The sequence below is a fragment of the Homarus americanus genome, unplaced genomic scaffold, assembly GCF_018991925.1.
Source record: "Homarus americanus isolate GMGI-L3 unplaced genomic scaffold, GMGI_Hamer_2.0 scaffold37032, whole genome shotgun sequence".
NCBI lineage: Eukaryota > Metazoa > Arthropoda > Malacostraca > Decapoda > Nephropidae > Homarus > Homarus americanus.
The window spans coordinates 8,813,573-8,830,984 of NW_024731852.1; the positions used below are offsets into that span (position 1 = coordinate 8,813,573).

The window sequence follows — 17,412 nt, forward strand, 5'->3', positions numbered from 1 at the left end:
GTAATTTTTTTAATTCTCAGCAGTTCAAAAGTTGTGGAATGCACACCAGACGTTAATGGATGAAGAAATTTACTTTACCTACACATATCAAGGGAATGCAATAACATGACTAACACCAACTGTAAAATGTATCACACAAACACAAACCTTCGAGCCCTTGAAGTCTCCCCAGATGCCTTTGCATTTGCCTCTGCCTGCTCATACAAAGAAATTCTCTCAGCAAGCAAGGTAACAATGCTATTTCCACCAGCCATTGGTGCATTCCTGGGAGCTCTTGGCTCAGGATTACGGTAGTCACTGACTGGAGATGGACAATTTGGAATAGTTGGAGCTGGCCTGATTGGAGCTGGAGGAATACTTCCATCATCATCATCTGTTGCACTGAGAGCAGATAATTCAGCCTGCAAATTTCAAATAAAATACTGTAGTGACAAATATATCAACAACCTGGTTTAAGATAATAATCATTGTTAAAATAAGAATTCTAGGAACAGCACATAATAAGTCTCCTTCATAGACCTATGACAAATGAATTTATATTTATGTAACCAATAGCTAACCTGAACACCCCCCCCAAAAAATTTGGCTTCTTTCTCTACTCAAGAGAAATGTACCACTAAAATTCCATGAATAACTGTGCAGAATGACACTAACATGTGAAAGCTGAATTTATGCTTGTAGCACTACTTTACTAGTTTTGACTTGTAACCCACTAACCACAAAATCCCCCGCTGTCTCCCTCTGCCCAAAGGCAACACACTACAGAAGTTCAGTGAAAAAAGGAAAGTGAAAACATTGTTCAGAAACTTAAATTTCAAATTTTAAACAGGTACCGTACATCTTTACAATTATTCACAGCAATATTCTTACTTTTCTTAAAAGTAAGACCATCATGGTACAGACTAATGCTTAAACTGCAGCCATATTAAAGAGGAAAAAAGACAGGTCAATCCACATTTCCCCAAGAGTCACAGACTGAAAAGTCATGGGAGAAAGTGTTATGACTAATACGTACAGTCAGTTCTGCTATAACGCGATAGTTGTGTTCTTGTAAAACATCGTGTTATAAAAATTCGCATATTAGAAATAACAGGGCTTATGGAGAAAATAGGGTTAGGTGCAGATTACTCCAAATCGAAAAAAGTTTCGTAGTTAGCCTAACACAAAGGATAGCACAGTCTAAATAAATGTTACATTCATATCTACCGGTAATAATGAAATCATACAGTAAATGTTACACTTTACCTTGAAAAAATATGAATATAATTTGATGGGGGAGAAGGTTGATGGGGGAGGAGTCATGCAGACAGGATTTGACAGTTGTCATTGTCATCATCAGTATCATCATTATCAGGTGCAGTTTTTCTTTAGGTCCTCATATGTTGATAAGGCTTTCTCTTTAATGGTGAGGAAGCGGGTCCCAGATCGCTTTTACGTTTGATCTTCTATCCAAACACTTAGAGGCCGTTCCATCTCCTCAAGTTCCTTTGGCAGTGATCTCACACTTTTGCTAGCACTCAAGGTTTTTCCAGCAATACAGCTTGCTTTAATCTTTGCTGCATTGTCTCTAATGGTGCGTAAAGTAGACTCCTGTATTCCTGTTGCATGCACAGTATCACATGTTTTTTCCTTATTTTCAAAGCAATTGACAACATCAAGCTTTTCTTCAAGTGTTATAGCTTTTCTTTTACGATCACCACCGGAAATGCGATCACCAGAACGCTTCCCGGAGATATTCTTCTTTTCCATAATCACGAAATTGGAGAAACAGTAATCAGAAACACTGAGGACGCTTAAAAACTTCACACGTGTTTCAGACTGAAGGTGTGGTGTAAACAGAGCGCGCGGGTCTAAAATGCTACGTATTTTGTTTTTCTCTCATTTAAAATTTTACAATTTACATATACTGTACAGGTATACTATATACATAAATATTAAATAAATAATTTCTGCAATTGTTCCCAAACAAAACACATAAATCAATTGAACATGTGATGTCGAACGTGAACTGTAAACACTGTGTGTGATGTAAACAGAGCGCGGGTGTAAAACGCTACATATTTTGATTTTCTCTTTTATTTAAAATTTTACAATTTACATATACTGTACAGGTATACTGTATACATAAATATTTAATAAATTATTTCTGCAATTGTTCACAAACAAAACACATAAATCAATTGAACATGTGATGTCGAACGTGAACTGTAAACACTGCATAACCCCGCGCCAAGCCACAACACTGTACAGTACACTTTAAATGCTAAATATTTAGTTTTCTCTTTTATATATATATATATATATATATATATATATATATATATATATATATATATATATATATATATATATATATATATATATATATATATATATATATATATATATATTATATATATACACTATACAGTTAACCCTCACTTTACGCGGTTAATGTAACCCGGAGGGTCCCGCGTAAAGTGAGAAACGCGTAAAGTGAATAACATAACATATGGGATTAATTGAAATGGAGTCCAGGCCGATCCCCAAACTCCACTTTTTGACAACACACAACTATGTTGTAGTAAAAATTTTATCTTAACTTTATGATGGTATGAAAAAACAAGTAATATAGAAGAGGTTAGGTTAGGAAAAATAAAGGTTAACATAGGAAAAATAGAGGTTAGGTTAGAAAAACTAAAAGTTAGGTGGAACACTTACGGTAGTAGAAGAGATGGGTCGGCATACAGGGATGGAGGCTGGTTCCGAGGCAGAGGGCAGATTACTGGCCCTCAGGTGAATCACCATTACTAGGTGAATCACCATCACTGTCACTTACAGTTGTCAGGGCTTCCCTGACAAATCCCTCAAAGTCATCTTCACTGTCACTATCACTGGCTTGGGCTGGCTGTGGTGGGTTGCGGGCGAAGAAATCTGTTATGCTTTGCTGACAGCTGGTGTTGATGTTGTCGTGATACACCTTGATGTACGGCTCCATAGCCTGCACCAGCCGGGTATGGAAGACTTCATAGCGGTCATCGTCATTGTCGCGGGAAAGGAAGGACTTCATTTTCTCTGCACACTCCATGGCACACTTAATATCACTATGACTTAAACTGTGTTCTTCGGAGAATGACGCACCTTCTTCCTCCTCTTCACTGACGTGTTCTTCTTCCAACATCTCGTCGGCAGTCACTTCAGGATCTCTGATCACCTCCAGGATGTCGTTGTTGGTGGTCTCGGAGAAGCCTGGAACTGTAACAGTCTGCGCAGCTTCTCTGGCAAGGTCCACTGCTACTGCAACATTCTGAACCTCACCAGTCACAGATTGACTACTCCTCTCACCTGGTATTCCATGCAACACATGTCTCCATGCGTGACGAATTGTAGCAATAGACAGCTGATCCCATGACTCCACCAAGAAGTCCACAGCTTTCTTGATGTTAAATACTCTCCAGAATTGTTTGAACAGTATTTTTTGCTGTTCCAACTGTTGATCCTCATCTTCTTCGCTCTTGCTATCGGTGGTGGTGTCACTCAGGTTATGCAACTCTTCCCTGGTGGTGGTGTAGTCGTTCAGGAGCTGGAATTTTTTTGTTGAGAATGCAGCTTTTACATTAAAGATTAACTCTTGGTCCATGGGCTGTAATATAGACGTAGTGTTGGGAGGAAGGAAGACCACTTTTACATTGGGGTGACGATCTAACAGTAGGGGCGAGTGTCCTGGTGCGTTGTCCAGCAGCAACAAAATATTGAATGGCACATTCTGTCGCTCACAGAATTTCTTTACATCAGGAACAAAACAGTCATCAAACCAGGAGAGGGACAGTGTAGAGAACATCCATGCCTTACGTGCGGTCAACCAGTGGACATTTAGCTTGGTCATGTCCATGCTCTTGTAGGCGTGCGGCTTGCGGGCTGTGTGGATCACCGATAACTTGAGCTTACAGGTACCGGAGGCATTGGTGGTAAACAGGACGGTGATGCGCTCCTTCTGCAACTTCCGTCCCGAATCTTGCTGGCATTCTTCACAACGAAGGTCTTGGAAGGTAGCTTTTTCCAAAAAAGACCAGATTCGTCCATGTTAAACACCTGGTCGTCGGTGTACTGTCCTTCCTCCACAATCTCACGTAAGAACGGAGGAAAATCCCTAGCCGCAACACGGGCAGCACTCGCTTCTTCACCACCAATGTTAATGTTGGTGATCTTGTTCCTCTTCTTAAACCTGTGCAGCCAACCAGAGGAAGCATTGAAGGGTTTGGGCTCTGCAATTCCCACCTTACGTGACACTGCTGCGTACAGATCACGTGCGTACTCCTGAACTGACCGCGTGTCGACCGCCATGTTCTGTCTTGCCTGACGAATCAAGTAACACACAAGTAAATTTTCTGTCTTGAGAAGCACCTTGTTCTGGCAATACTTGATCATTGAAGCCCCTGCAGACTTTGTGATGTTCATGTGTTATTTTATCTTGGCTGCATCCTTCTTGATCGTCAGGATTGTAGATTCGTTAACACCATGCTGCCGCGCGAGATCAACCTGTCTTGTTCCATTTTCTAATTCTTGCATTATACTGTACTTCACCTCATAACTTAGGGCACGTCGTATCTTCTTTGGTTTAGGGCGGCTGGGTCCAGGTAATGCAAGGTTCTTCTGTGGTGGTGGTGGTCCAGCGGCAGCCATTCTTACGGAACAATAGATACCTGTATACACGGTGTGGCCGGGACGGATGTAACTGACGGGGCTAGGTCAAGCGCCTTCTACCCGCCAGCGGGAAGGCACGTCATATTACATTAAACCAATCATAGCTAGCAGCGGAGGGAGGTAAGGATGCATGGCCCAATCACAATCCGATACGTCATATGACGTCAGCGATAACGCAACAGAGGCATCCACTGCGCAACCTACTCGGCCCGCTTGCCCAAGCATGGCGGGATGGCAGGAGATAGCGGGAGATTTGAATTCAAAAATGGCGGCGCGGCAGGACCGCCAGCCGCTCTCCGCTTATATGAGTAGATGCACTGCGTAAAGTGGGAATTCCGGTTCTGGTGGGGTACCGCGTAAATCGGAGTATTACTGCACAGCAAGTAATGGGTGGTTCCCAAGGTTTAAGAACCGCTACAGTTTGCAGAGTATAAAGGTGAGTGGAGAGGCAGCAGGTGCTGATGTGGGTGCTACCAAAGCTTTAAGGAGCTAGATCGTGTCATCATGGAGGGAAATTATTTGCCTGAGCAAATATTTAATGTGGATGAAACTGGCTTATTATGGAAGCGCATGCTAGAACGGACATACATCCACAGAGGCGAAAACAATGCCGGGACTCAAGGCATTCAAGGACCAAATCACACTTCTGTTGGGGGGGGGGGTTTGAAGATCAAGCCCTTCATGATGTATCATTCAGAGAACCCAAGAGCTTTATCATGTCAGCAACCACACACTGCCAAGTGTTTTATCGCAGTAGCAAGAAAGCCAGGATGACCCTAGTACTGTTTGAGGATTGGTTCATGAATTGTTTCATTCCTCGAGCCAAGGAGTATTGTCTGCAACGAGGGATTGCATTCAAGATTTTGTTAATTTTGGATAATGCTCCAGGACACCCACCACACCTGGACGACCTGCACCCTGATGTTAAGGTAGTCTACATTTCACCTAACACTACCTCTATCATCCAACCCATGGATCAAGGTGCTATTGCAGCTTTTAAAGCCAATTATTTACGTAAGACCTTCGCTCAGGCTGTTGCTGCTACTGAAGGTGAGAAAACGCTCAGAGTTTTGGAAGGACAACAACATTTTGAAATGTCTAAAGAACATAGCTGCAGCATGGGATGAGGTTACAAGTCAGTGCATGAATAGAATATGGAAGAAAGTCCTGAAAAGATATGTGAACAGTTTCAGAGGATTTAATGAAGATGAAGTAATTTCTGCGATTAGTAACAAGATAGAGGAGTTGGGTAAACAGCTGGAGTTAGAAATTGATAATGAAGATGTTGAGCAGTTGGTTGAAAGTGTAGCAGAAGAGCTAAGTAACGAGGATCTTATTGAACTGGATGCACAGAAAATTGCAGAGGAAGAAGAGAGTCAAAATGTAGAAGAAGAACCTTCACCCCCCAAAAATTTTTCAGTGAAACAAATGGCAGAGGCATTTGCTACAATTAATAAGGGGATGCAAATGTTTGATGGAATGGATCAAAATGTTGAGCATTTTACAAAAGTTGACAGAATGATCGAAGATGCACGTGCTTGCTACAAGATTTACAATGAAAAAAAAAAAAGGCAAACTGTGCAATCTAAATTGGACATATATTTTAAGAAGTCCCCCATTGCTGTCTCCTCACACCCTACCAGTGCTGCCTCTTCAATCCCTAAAGATGATCCAATACCTTCAACAAGCAAGTTTCCCCTGTATGTTAACCTGTCTGAAGAAAGCGACATTGATGACCCACCCAGCCCTGTCTCCTCCTCTGCTTCATCCAGTTTATGTAGTCTCCATGTATAATAAAAAAATTATGGGGTCCCCGCGTGCATTTAGCCGACTACATTAAAGGTAAGTGCACAGTTACACTATTTCACTCTTCATTATTGATTTCTTTTACTGTATACTGTATTTCATTTTAGATTTTCTATGTATTATTTTTTGCATTTTCGACTTACGACCTGGACTTAGAAATGTATTATCTGTTGTTTAGTGCGGTAGATATGTACAGTACAATATACCGCAAGTACAATAGCTATATGTAAATAGTTTTAGCCTTCCTCTCTAAAGTACAGGTATTTAACTCTGCATCTATATTCCTAGCTTTCTAAACAGCATTAAGAGATGTGTTAAACTAATGGGACAAAACAGCAGATCTCTGCTCTGATCAAGCTTTTGATGCAGGGAATTACAGCAGTTTCCTAAATGAATTGTACATACCAGTAACTCTGGGTCATCTTCATCATTAAGTTGATCATTATCATAGTCATCTTGCATACACTCAGCAACCATCTTAGCCAAGTCATCTGGAGACACTGCAGGTTTACCTACCAGTATAGATTATAAGTCATAAATTTAGTGAAATGAGCACCACTGTTTCTCATATTTTAATAATTCTTTAAGATTTTAAACCATTGTTCTATGAACATATAACTCTTAATTCTGCGCTACCAATAGCAAACATCAGTGAAGTGAATAAAGTTCAAGCCACCTATACAAATTGCTGAGAACTACCCTACACACAAATCAAGGTGTAGTCACCTAACCCAAATAACAATTGACTACTTGTTGACCCATCATAAGTCCTGGAACAATCACTTTCCTTTCACTTGTATAAATTTCATTCTGTCATCATCTGGGGACTGCATCTGCTAACCTTCATCACATTTCCTATTCAGTATTAACTCTTTTAATATACTGTACAGTACACATATGTAATGACAATCATGTTTGTTTCCTTACCTTTCTTAAGTTGCTTATTCCCTCCTCCACCACCAGTAAGAGCAGCTAACTCAGCTTCTAAGTCAGCATGATCTTCATCATCATGAAAATTATCCATCCCTGGTACATCCATCAGGCCTAGCTGTCCAGAGAAAAATGGTAGAATTGATCATCATAAGACCTTGTCTTCTAGTGGAGCCCATAGCCAAGCAGCTCATGTTTGTTCATTTTACTTGTCATCATTAGTAGCTTAGGCCTCCCCAAATCTGCTTGGATCCTCCCAAGTTATCCAAATTACTTTACCTGACACTGAAAAAGGTCAACCCAGAGCACCCAATCTGACCTAACCTTATTGACCCCAACCTCATTACATTTTTAGCGACAAATGAAAACAACATCCGGCCACTCCTAAACCTAATAAAAACTGGGTATAGAAATACTTTACACACTGTTCTGTACTGGATTTTATAAGACACTCAACTAAACTGCAATTGTATTGGAATAAACTATTTTACAAAATAAAAAATAAAATTACCCCTGAATTCCAATGTACCATGTGTTAATAATAAGAGAAATATTTTTCATCAAGATCTTCATCGTTCAGCAAAAAAAAATTAAATCTGTTTATTGACATGGGTACTGTTAGTGAACAGCAAATATTTCCATTGGTCAAAACTCTATTTTTCACTTTTACCCTGTTAGCCGTTTGGGCGGTAGGTCGGTCACATCTCTCCGTTAGCCAGAATAACTGGAGCAGAACACTTCCAGGAATAAGAGATTTCCAGATAATGAGAGAAACCCTCTCAAAGCTGAAAAAAAATTCCCTCATCACCGGAATTTTCTGGGTACCTGGAAATTATTCTGGTGTACAGCATGCCCTACAAATTTGCAGGAGGGGGGGGGGGGTGTAAGTTACCAAAATGGCAACAAATTTTTTGTACAGAGAAATGTATAATCCCTTTATGTGTTTGTCCTTACAACAATTATTTATTTTACCTGTATTGTATATACAGTATTACCCCGCCTAACGCGGTTTCACTTAACGCGTTTTATCATATACGCGGTGCCTCGCCAGAGCTGAACTTTCACTTAACACGGATTTTTTCCACATATACGCGGTGAGTGTCCGGCTCGAGACGCTATTTTTAGATTTGCCCCACCCGCCACCCTGCCTGACTGCCTGTTTTAGCTAATAAAATTCATACAAATTACCCGGCCAGAATATAATTTACATTGCTGGAATTCTTATAATTTGGTGATCATTTTGAATATAAACATCATATATTTTGCATTAGACATACAAATTTTAGATAAAAAATTTTCTCTGAGTAACTATGTTATCTTTTGTGCAAAATATATGACATTTATATTCAAAATATTCCTGGTCTTACAAGGAATCCAGCAATGTCAATTATATTATCCTAACTTTAGTTTGAGGTATTATTTATTACAAAAAAGTTAAGTATTCTGGTTTTCCCACACATCTCCTTGGGATGGTTGGTGGGGGGTGGGGGGGAGGGAGGGACCGACCGACCATCTGTTACCCTGTGAAGAATATTTTTTTTTTTTTATGAACTGAAGATATTTGTTTTAGCTCATAAAATTCATACAAATTACCCGGTCAGAATATAATTTACATTGCTGGAATTCTTATAATTTGGTGATCATTTTGAATATAAACATCATATATTTTGCATTAGACATACAAATTTTAGATAAAATTTTTTCTCTGGGTAACTGTTATCGTTTGTGCAAAATATATGACATTTATATTCAAAATATTCCTGGTCTTACAAGGAATCCAGCAATGTCAATTGTATTATCCTAACTATAGTTTGAGGTATTATTTATTAAAATTTAGTGGTTTTCCCCCAAAAATTTCTCAGAGAGGGAAGAGCCGGCAGTGTAATGTGAGAGGGGGAGGGAGTTGAGTCCATTATTTGAATGGACATTAACTTGGCGACTGTATTTCTCTATTTCTCTTAAGTATTAATTGTGTGCATGTACCATCATAAAATTAAGATGTTATTTTTACTACAACATAGTTATGTGTCTTCAAAAAGTGGAGTTTGGGGGTCGGGCCGGTTTCTATTGGAATTAATCCCATATGTTCTGTTGTTCACTTAACGCGGATTTCACTTAACACGGGCCCCTCTGGGTTCTATTGACCGCGTTAAGTGGGGTACAACTGTATGTGTGTATGTGTAGACATACACACGCAAAACAAAACATATACAGTACAAATAATTAATAATTGGAAAATCCTCTCACAAATAAACAGAAACAAATGTAGTATTAAAAATGTTGAGTCTACCTCAAGTCCACTCCGTGCTTTATTAATAACAATGAACGGTGTAGACTTGAGGGTTGACTCAACATTTTTAATACAACACCTGTTTCTAATTATTTGTGAGAGGATTTTCCAATTATTGTTTACAGTGGTCCCTCAGTTAACGAGCACAATCCGTTCTAGAAGGTTGCTCGTTAACAGAAACCATTGTTTCAAAGGGTTTTTGGTAATTGGTTCCAGCTCACCGAAAATTGCCCAAATTCAACAAAAAAGGTAGAAAAGTCTACTTACTTTGAGGTGTGTATGTAGAAGGCTCCTGGATGAGGATGATGGGAATTAGAATGGGGGTGGAGGAGAAGGGAGAAGAGAAGACCTTGGGGTGGAAGAGAAGTCACCCCATGGCGCCATTTCACCCATAAAATTTTAGTTCTCTTGGTATAATTCAAGATTATTTTCTTTAAGTCAACACTGCACTACATTATATATTGTCAATATGTAAAATAAATTTCAAAATGACCAATAATTTGCTTGCAAACACAGAAAAAAAGCGTTTAGTTGAAGAGAGTCTCAAGCAAGATGTTACCTCCACTGAAAAGACACAAAGACTGACGCCTGTATGGTGTGTTGAGAGGCTGGATGGCGAGCATAAAACTAGTTTCATTATCTTCAATTATGTTCAATAATTGTTAAAATGACTAAAACATTTAATATTAAACTTTTAAAATTATTGAATAGTATAAACTTCTTGATATTTGCTAAAATGGTAAGCCCTAGAACCGATTACTGTATTGACGGACTAATACTACAGCTGGTGGACCACCAAATGCAAGCGAAAACATGTTCTGGTTGGCTCGTAAGAAACTCGTTAATCGAGGGATTGCTCGTTAACCGAAGTTAAGAATCTTATAGAAGGTAACTCGTTAACCGAAATCTCGTTAACCGAGGGACCACTGTATTTGTATTGCTTTGTGTGTGTGTGTATCTACACACACATACTGTATACAGTATACAATACAGGTAAAGGAAATTATTGTCGCTAGAATGAATGGCTCCCTGTCCCAGCCGTGAAAATGCCGGCAGCTTTAAAACTACCCGCAGACATTCTTGGGTACATCGAGGGTGTCATCCGCGAATAATAGAGGACCGCAAAATAAAAATCCGTGAATTATCCGGATGTACTATATAAGCCCATGTCTAACAGAAAATAATACCTATATAAAAGTGAACTACATACATTATGTTTATATAATTACTACACCCACAGAAATTAAACTATGAGCAAGTGTCTAGCATTTTCTCTTTAATGCTGAAGTAGTTGCTTCAAGTATACAGTATAAGGGATTCATTCGTCCTAACTTGGAGTACTGCTCTCATATATGGGGTGGCTCTTCTTCTGTCCAACTGTTAGATAAGGTGGAATCAAAGGCATTTCATCTTATTAACCCTTCTGCTTTAGTTGACAATCTTTCTTCCCTTTCTCTTAGCTGCAATGTTGCTTCACTCTCTCTCTTTTACAGGTACTTTAACAGGCAATGTTCGGTGGATTTGGTATCCTGTGTACCGCCGGTAAGGCCGTAGGCTCGTAACACACGTCTTGCCCGCGGTGCCCATCGTTTCTCTGTGGTTGTCGATCACACTAGAATAACCGGTTATAGTACATCCTTCTTTCTCACACAGCGAAACTGTGGAATGCTGCCTTCTTCTGTGTTTCCACACTCATACAATCTGCCTCACTTTAAAAAGCTAGTTTTCCGGCATCTTTGAGGTGTAGATTAATATAACCTTTTCCTTTTCTATTTTTAATTTCTTTCTACTCTTTATTTTTTTTGCCCCCTAGGCCCCGTTGTGGGTTGATGACCTGTGCTCCGGTGGGCTATTCCCATATTAAAAAAATAATAATAATTATGCTTCCAATATCTTCCCAGGCGGTAGTACCTCCGTGTTTGATGGCTGCCTACTACAGTAGGCTTTCACCAATAACGTCTAATAGGTGCCTGAAAAATGCAGTTATTAACGAAAACGTTATTTGTGTGACATTAAAATACATGTAAAGAGGGTTTATTGGTGCTGCCGCCCCAAGAATTTCACCCATTTTTTCCCCTTTGAAGCCCTGCCTAACACTTTTTGTTCGCTGAAATAAAAAGAATTGTTATTCAATCATCAAAATAAAGAGTTTGAGTAATATAACACTTAGCTTGGGGGAGTTTTTGAGGTGCTTGGTGTGATGATTGTTCCGTATGTGAGGGCCGCTAACACTTGCACCCTATTTTACCCTATGATCTATTACTCTGAAATAGTGAAACCTTTATGGTTAATTCTGAGGGTATTATTGCTTTTACACACCGTTCATTCCTACCACTAATCTAGTAACATATTCGAATAAGTCGTCTAATTATAAGATAATTTTCATCTAATACATTACCGGCAGAAATGTATAATAACGGAGATAGCTTATCCAAAATTTTCTCTATTTTCTTCCATTAACCTTCAGCCATTATCGTCTGCCTCTCCACCAACACTGCGTCTCTCTCGCGTCTCCTTCATAAATCATCACGCGCATGCGTTCCCGTACACGTCACGCGGCTAATCAAAAGCGTTTTTGATTTTGGAACCAATTAAAATGATTTTGGGTTTAATTCGCATTATATTTGGCCCAATCAAATTCGAGTTTTATTTTGGGTCTCTCATATTTTGAAATTCAGTTCCGACCATGGAAGTCTGCAGTGGATGTCACTTAAAGTATGTGGAGCTGATTGCGAGTTTTTGGAAAAAAACGCAGAAACTATAGCATTTTTCGATCGCATGGTGTTCTCCCAACCTCAGTAAAGTGTACTAAGAGCAAGATTAAATGTAAATATCTCAAAGAACAACACATGTGGCGTTGGGTAAGAATCCCAGAATCCAACGACGAACAAGAACCAGGCCAATAAGGTAAGAAATAGGTGATTCCATCATATGGTGAGAGTCAGTTAAGTTAGGTTAGGTTAGGTTTTCGTTTTTCTGGTGTTTTTGGTGTACTGTATTTTTTGGTCGCTTAGCCACTTTTTTTCGGAAAACGTCAAACGAAAAAAAAATCGCTAAGAAAAGGCTAATATCCGCCATAAATAAAGGTCATACTCGGTCAAAACACACACAAGTACACTAGAAACAACTATTATTTACTCTCTAAAAGTGAACGGTGACTAAGCAAATTTACCTTTCTGAAATTCTGAATTTTCATAAATGAGCAGTACGTGGTGGTTAATATTCGACCTAGTGTGAAGTTGTTATTCTGCATCACTACCAAATTAATCATATTTACTACCTGGACAGAGTTATTTACCTGGGCAAGACCTCCACTCCTGCGTGGCCGCTTGGCTTTATCATCCTTTCTTCCGGAGAACATTTCCTTTTGTCCAGAATATAAAGGCTAGGTATGTTGTCAGTCTCGTTTGTTTACTGACTGTCAGCTGTTCCTCCCTCTGACCAACAAAACACTACAGCCAAGCGCAGTCACACGCCTTGTACGCTCGAGTGGGATTATTGTCATTTCACTCTTCATAATTCTTGTGAGTTATCGGCTATCTACGGTCTTGTGAGTAAGTGCATTACTTTATAATAATTCATGAACATGTGGATCTAACAGTGAGTCAGTGAAATGGAATTAAAAATAATTCGTTCGGATGCAAGGTGGCTGTATCGTGACGTCATGTTTATATGTGATCAACCAGTGTTTAAACTTGACCCTAATTTGTTTTGTTGACAAGGACGAAAGCTCTGCTTATATGTCCACATCCTCACCTGATTGTTTGATTATCATATCATCTTCTTTTAAGTCTTATTTGGAACACAATATGTTTGAGAATGTCAAGTTTTACGGTCTACCTCAGAGACGTATTATCACAAATCGTGAAGGCCGTAATGACCTTTGTCGTTGACGGCTAGGAAATCCAGTGAAGTAAGCAAGCACTCCACAAATACATTCTTTAAGAAATTAATATACACGTAGAAATAATATTCAGTGGCGAAAAAGATATATGAAAATATAACCAAAGGTCAATACGGCTTTCGCGATTTATTTTTCTTCAAAATAGAGAATGGCGATAATGTATCCGATGCTCACACCTTGCTATACTGTATGTCATGGTTCGAGTAATCGAGTCTTGGCACGAGGCACACTTGGGAAGGACGTTATCCAGTGTGACATACCAAACATGGCAGGTTTCCTATAGGTACTCCGGTTTCATCCTATACTAACACTTGACATAACTTAGTAACAGAAAACAACCGCCCGAGCGGCTAGTAAGCTGATATGCGGTGAAATGATAAATTAAAAAGAAAAATTCTTACGTTTTCCATATAATGTTAGGTACTTTTACCTTTATACTCTTCGCCACTGATGGGCTCGTTAGCCGCTTGGGCGGTCGGTCACATTTCTCGTACTCACTGTTGGCAAGTACTGGGCATGCACTGGCTCCTGAATGTATCTGAACCTGCACCAGTGTAGGTCAAGTCTGGTTTTGAAAGAGCTCACACTTGGAGCTGTCGCAACACTCCAACAGTGTGTTCCAAGCGTTCACAAGTCTCACTCCGAAAAAGTTTGCCCTAACAGTTTTCTATACTTGTGGCTTCTTCAACCTCGAGCTGTGACCCTTTGTCGGGCGGGCGTCCGCCAGCTCCAGGTATGGACACTCGATTGAGTAGTGCCCTTTGAGATGTTTATACACTCCAATTAGGTCACTCCTTGCCCGTCTGTAGTTTAAGCTAGACAGTTGCAGGCGCTCTAATCTCTGGATAACTGAGGTGCCGGGGTGCAGGCACCAGTCTGGTGGCATATCTCGGAGACCAGACTAGGTGACAGTACTTCAGAAAGGGAAGCACCTCACTCTTGAAGATCGTTAATAGTGACGGAACATCTGCTAAAAGGACCTGGGTGTGTATGTTGACAATGAACTGAAGTTCTCGGGCCATTGTGGGAAGGTAAATTAAGAAAGTAAACTAGGTCTTATAAGAAGGTCGTTGAGATATCGACCGTCCCTTGTAATGATCTTCAAGAATCAGGTGCTTTCCCGCCTGGAGTACTGTCACCCCGTCTGGTCCCTGAGATATGCTAGAGACTGTCAGTTGATTGAAAATGTTAAAAAAAAAAGGGCCACTAGACTGGTACCTGCACTCCAACACCTCAGTTATCCAGAGATTAGAGCGCCTGTAACTGCCTAGCTTATACTACAGATGGGCAAGAGGTGACCTAATTGAGGTTTATAAACTTCTCAAAGGGCACCACTCAATTGAGTGTCCATACCTGGAGCTGGCAAATGCCCGCCCCACAAGGGGTCACACCTCAAGGTTGAAGAAGCCACAAGTCCAGAAAACTGTGTGGGCAAACTTTTCGGAGTGACGGCACCGAGTGTCGAGTTCTTTCAAGACCAGACTTGACCAACACTGGAATAGGTTCAGGTACATTCAGGGATCAATACATACCCAATACTTGCCAACAGTAAGTAACAGAGACATGACCGACCGCCCTAGAGGCTAACGAGCTGATCATTGGCGAAAAGGATGGGAAAAAAAAAAAAAAAATTATATATATATATATATATATATATATATATATATATATATATATATATATATATATATATATATATATATATATATATATATATATATATATATATATATAAGAACGACTTTCTTATAATACCTACTAGTGTAGATGCTTGATTCACTTTTTTTCTCACAGTGCCAAGAGAGCTTCAGTTCATTGTCAACAAACACACCCTGGTACTTTTCACATTCATATTATATATTAGTGGTCAATCATAGTAACAAGATTCGTCCATATTAGCTCATTCGGTCTCTATTAAGACAGTTTCGTTGTCCCGTTGGGACATGTGATGCGCCTCCTTACCGTTGGTAATTATTCACCAAGAAAGAGGTGAACAAAAATACAAAAGTTGCGTTATAATGTAGCTGTCAGAAAAGTGTTACTAAATTCAGAGTCCCTTATAATTTTATTTTGCGAAGTATGGATGAATAATTCAAGATCCCAATGACTGGAAATTAGCATTTGTAAATCCTGTTTTCAAAAAAGGACGACCTCACTACCCAAATAATTACAGCCCAGTGGATTTAAGCTACATAGCTTGTATTTCTTTTTATGGGGATTAGCCCAACCGGGCACAGGTAATGACCCACATCAGGGCCTGGGGGGCGAAAATATAATAATAAATAATAATAATAATAATATCTATTATTATCATTATTATTATTATTATTATTATTATTACAACAATTAATAAAATTGATAGCAAATTAATAAAAATAAAAATAATAACCATAAATAAATACAAAATCGAAAAAATAAATCAAGAGTGAGAAATTGTATACATTATATATGTTGTGTTGTTCAAGTAAGAGAAACAATTGAGGCCCTGCAATTGTGTGTAAATGAAGCAGAAAGTCAGATCAGCAACCTGGGACTTAGTCACAGCAGGGTCTACCATTAAACAACACATTATGCTTCCAATATCTTCCCAGGCAGTAGTGAGAATCAAAGCTAAATATTTCAGATTTTTCTTCGTTGGTTATGATGAAACTCGTGTTAAAAGTATTGTCCCTGTGTCACAGGTCACACCTTCCTGTATCACAAGCACATCTTCTTGCATCACGTGTAACACCTTCCTGTATCATGTGTCACCTTCCTTTATCACATCTTCCCTGTATAACGTGTCATATCTTGTATCACGAGTCACACCTTCATGTATCACGTGTCATCTTCTTGTTTCACGTGTCACACCTTCCTGTATCACGTGTTATCTATTGTATCGCGAGTGTTATCTCTTCATGTCCGACGTCTGTTTTGGCTGTTCTCTCTCTCTCTCTCTCTGAAACAGGGGCACGGTTTACTGATCACATGACTGATGCATCAGGAATCGTTGACTTGGACGAGGGGGGAGGGACTGATGAAGAAAAAGAGGGAGTGGAAGCTAGTAATGAAAATGAAAAAGTGGGGAATGAAAGAAGGGGAAGGAATTGGGACTGTTACAGAGGAAAAAGAGTGGGGGCTGGTGGAGAGGGGGAAGAACTGGAGGATAGGTGGGTGGGCATGTTTTACGAAGGAGGGTAGTGAAGACGAGGGTGTAGTCAGGGTCATCAAGAGCTTCAACTCTTCCTCCAGCCGCCACTCCCCTGTCACCCTCAGCCTTTCTCTTCCTCCCTCGCAGTCACACACACACACACACACACACAGTGCCGGATTTAGACCTGTGGAGGCCCATGGGCAGCCTCTTTGTGAAGGCCCCCCTCATTATAACTACCCAAGAGGGTGGGGTGGCGAGTGAAGCGAGCCTAAACATCTGGGAGTTCCGGGGAGCGCTGTAAGCCCCCGGGAAAATTTTGAAATTTGAACACTTCTTTGGAGAATTTTGAAGCCATATGCAGTTATATTGAGGAAATTAGAACATTGAGAAATTTTTAATTAACTGTATATTTATTGATAGTGTACAAATTCCCAACACACACACACACAAAAGTGAGACATGACTGGAGTCATTCATGTGGTTTAAAGTCGACCAGCCCTGATATAGCTACTACCGCACATGTCAAAAATTTTCAAGAGACTTAACAGAAAAGAATATATTATTATTGCTGAACATAGTTTTATGTGATGGAATAGATAAACATGAATTTTAAAGAATGGAAATAAAAATAATCCAAATGAATAAACAAATAAATCAAATATTGTA

General features: G+C 39.6%; 2 protein-coding genes across 6 annotated transcripts in view; one reads left to right on the plus strand and one right to left on the minus strand.

Moving 5' to 3' along the window:
* The window catches only part of LOC121867869 (coiled-coil and C2 domain-containing protein 1-like), a 63,233-nt gene extending 50,085 nt beyond the window's left edge, over nt 1-13,148 (minus strand). Inside the window, exons 1-4 of the mRNA XM_042367993.1 lie at nt 13,008-13,148; nt 7,417-7,537; nt 6,895-7,001; nt 148-401 (exon numbers count right to left, since the gene is read on the minus strand). Coding sequence (XP_042223927.1) covers nt 148-401; nt 6,895-7,001; nt 7,417-7,537; nt 13,008-13,070 — 545 coding nt within the window. The 5' untranslated portion in view covers nt 13,071-13,148. The remainder of the gene's footprint in view (nt 1-147; nt 402-6,894; nt 7,002-7,416; nt 7,538-13,007) is intronic.
* The window catches only part of LOC121868038 (N-acetylgalactosaminyltransferase 6-like), a 48,348-nt gene continuing 44,074 nt past the window's right edge, over nt 13,139-17,412 (plus strand). For 2 of the 5 annotated variants that reach the window (XR_006089290.1, XM_042368288.1), the window contains exon 1: nt 13,140-13,263. The gene's annotated coding sequence lies outside the window, so the exon portion shown is untranslated. Of the gene's footprint in view, nt 13,264-17,412 lie in introns of all 5 variants that reach the window. The other 3 variants (XM_042368292.1, XM_042368290.1, XM_042368294.1) reach the window with 3 other exon arrangements.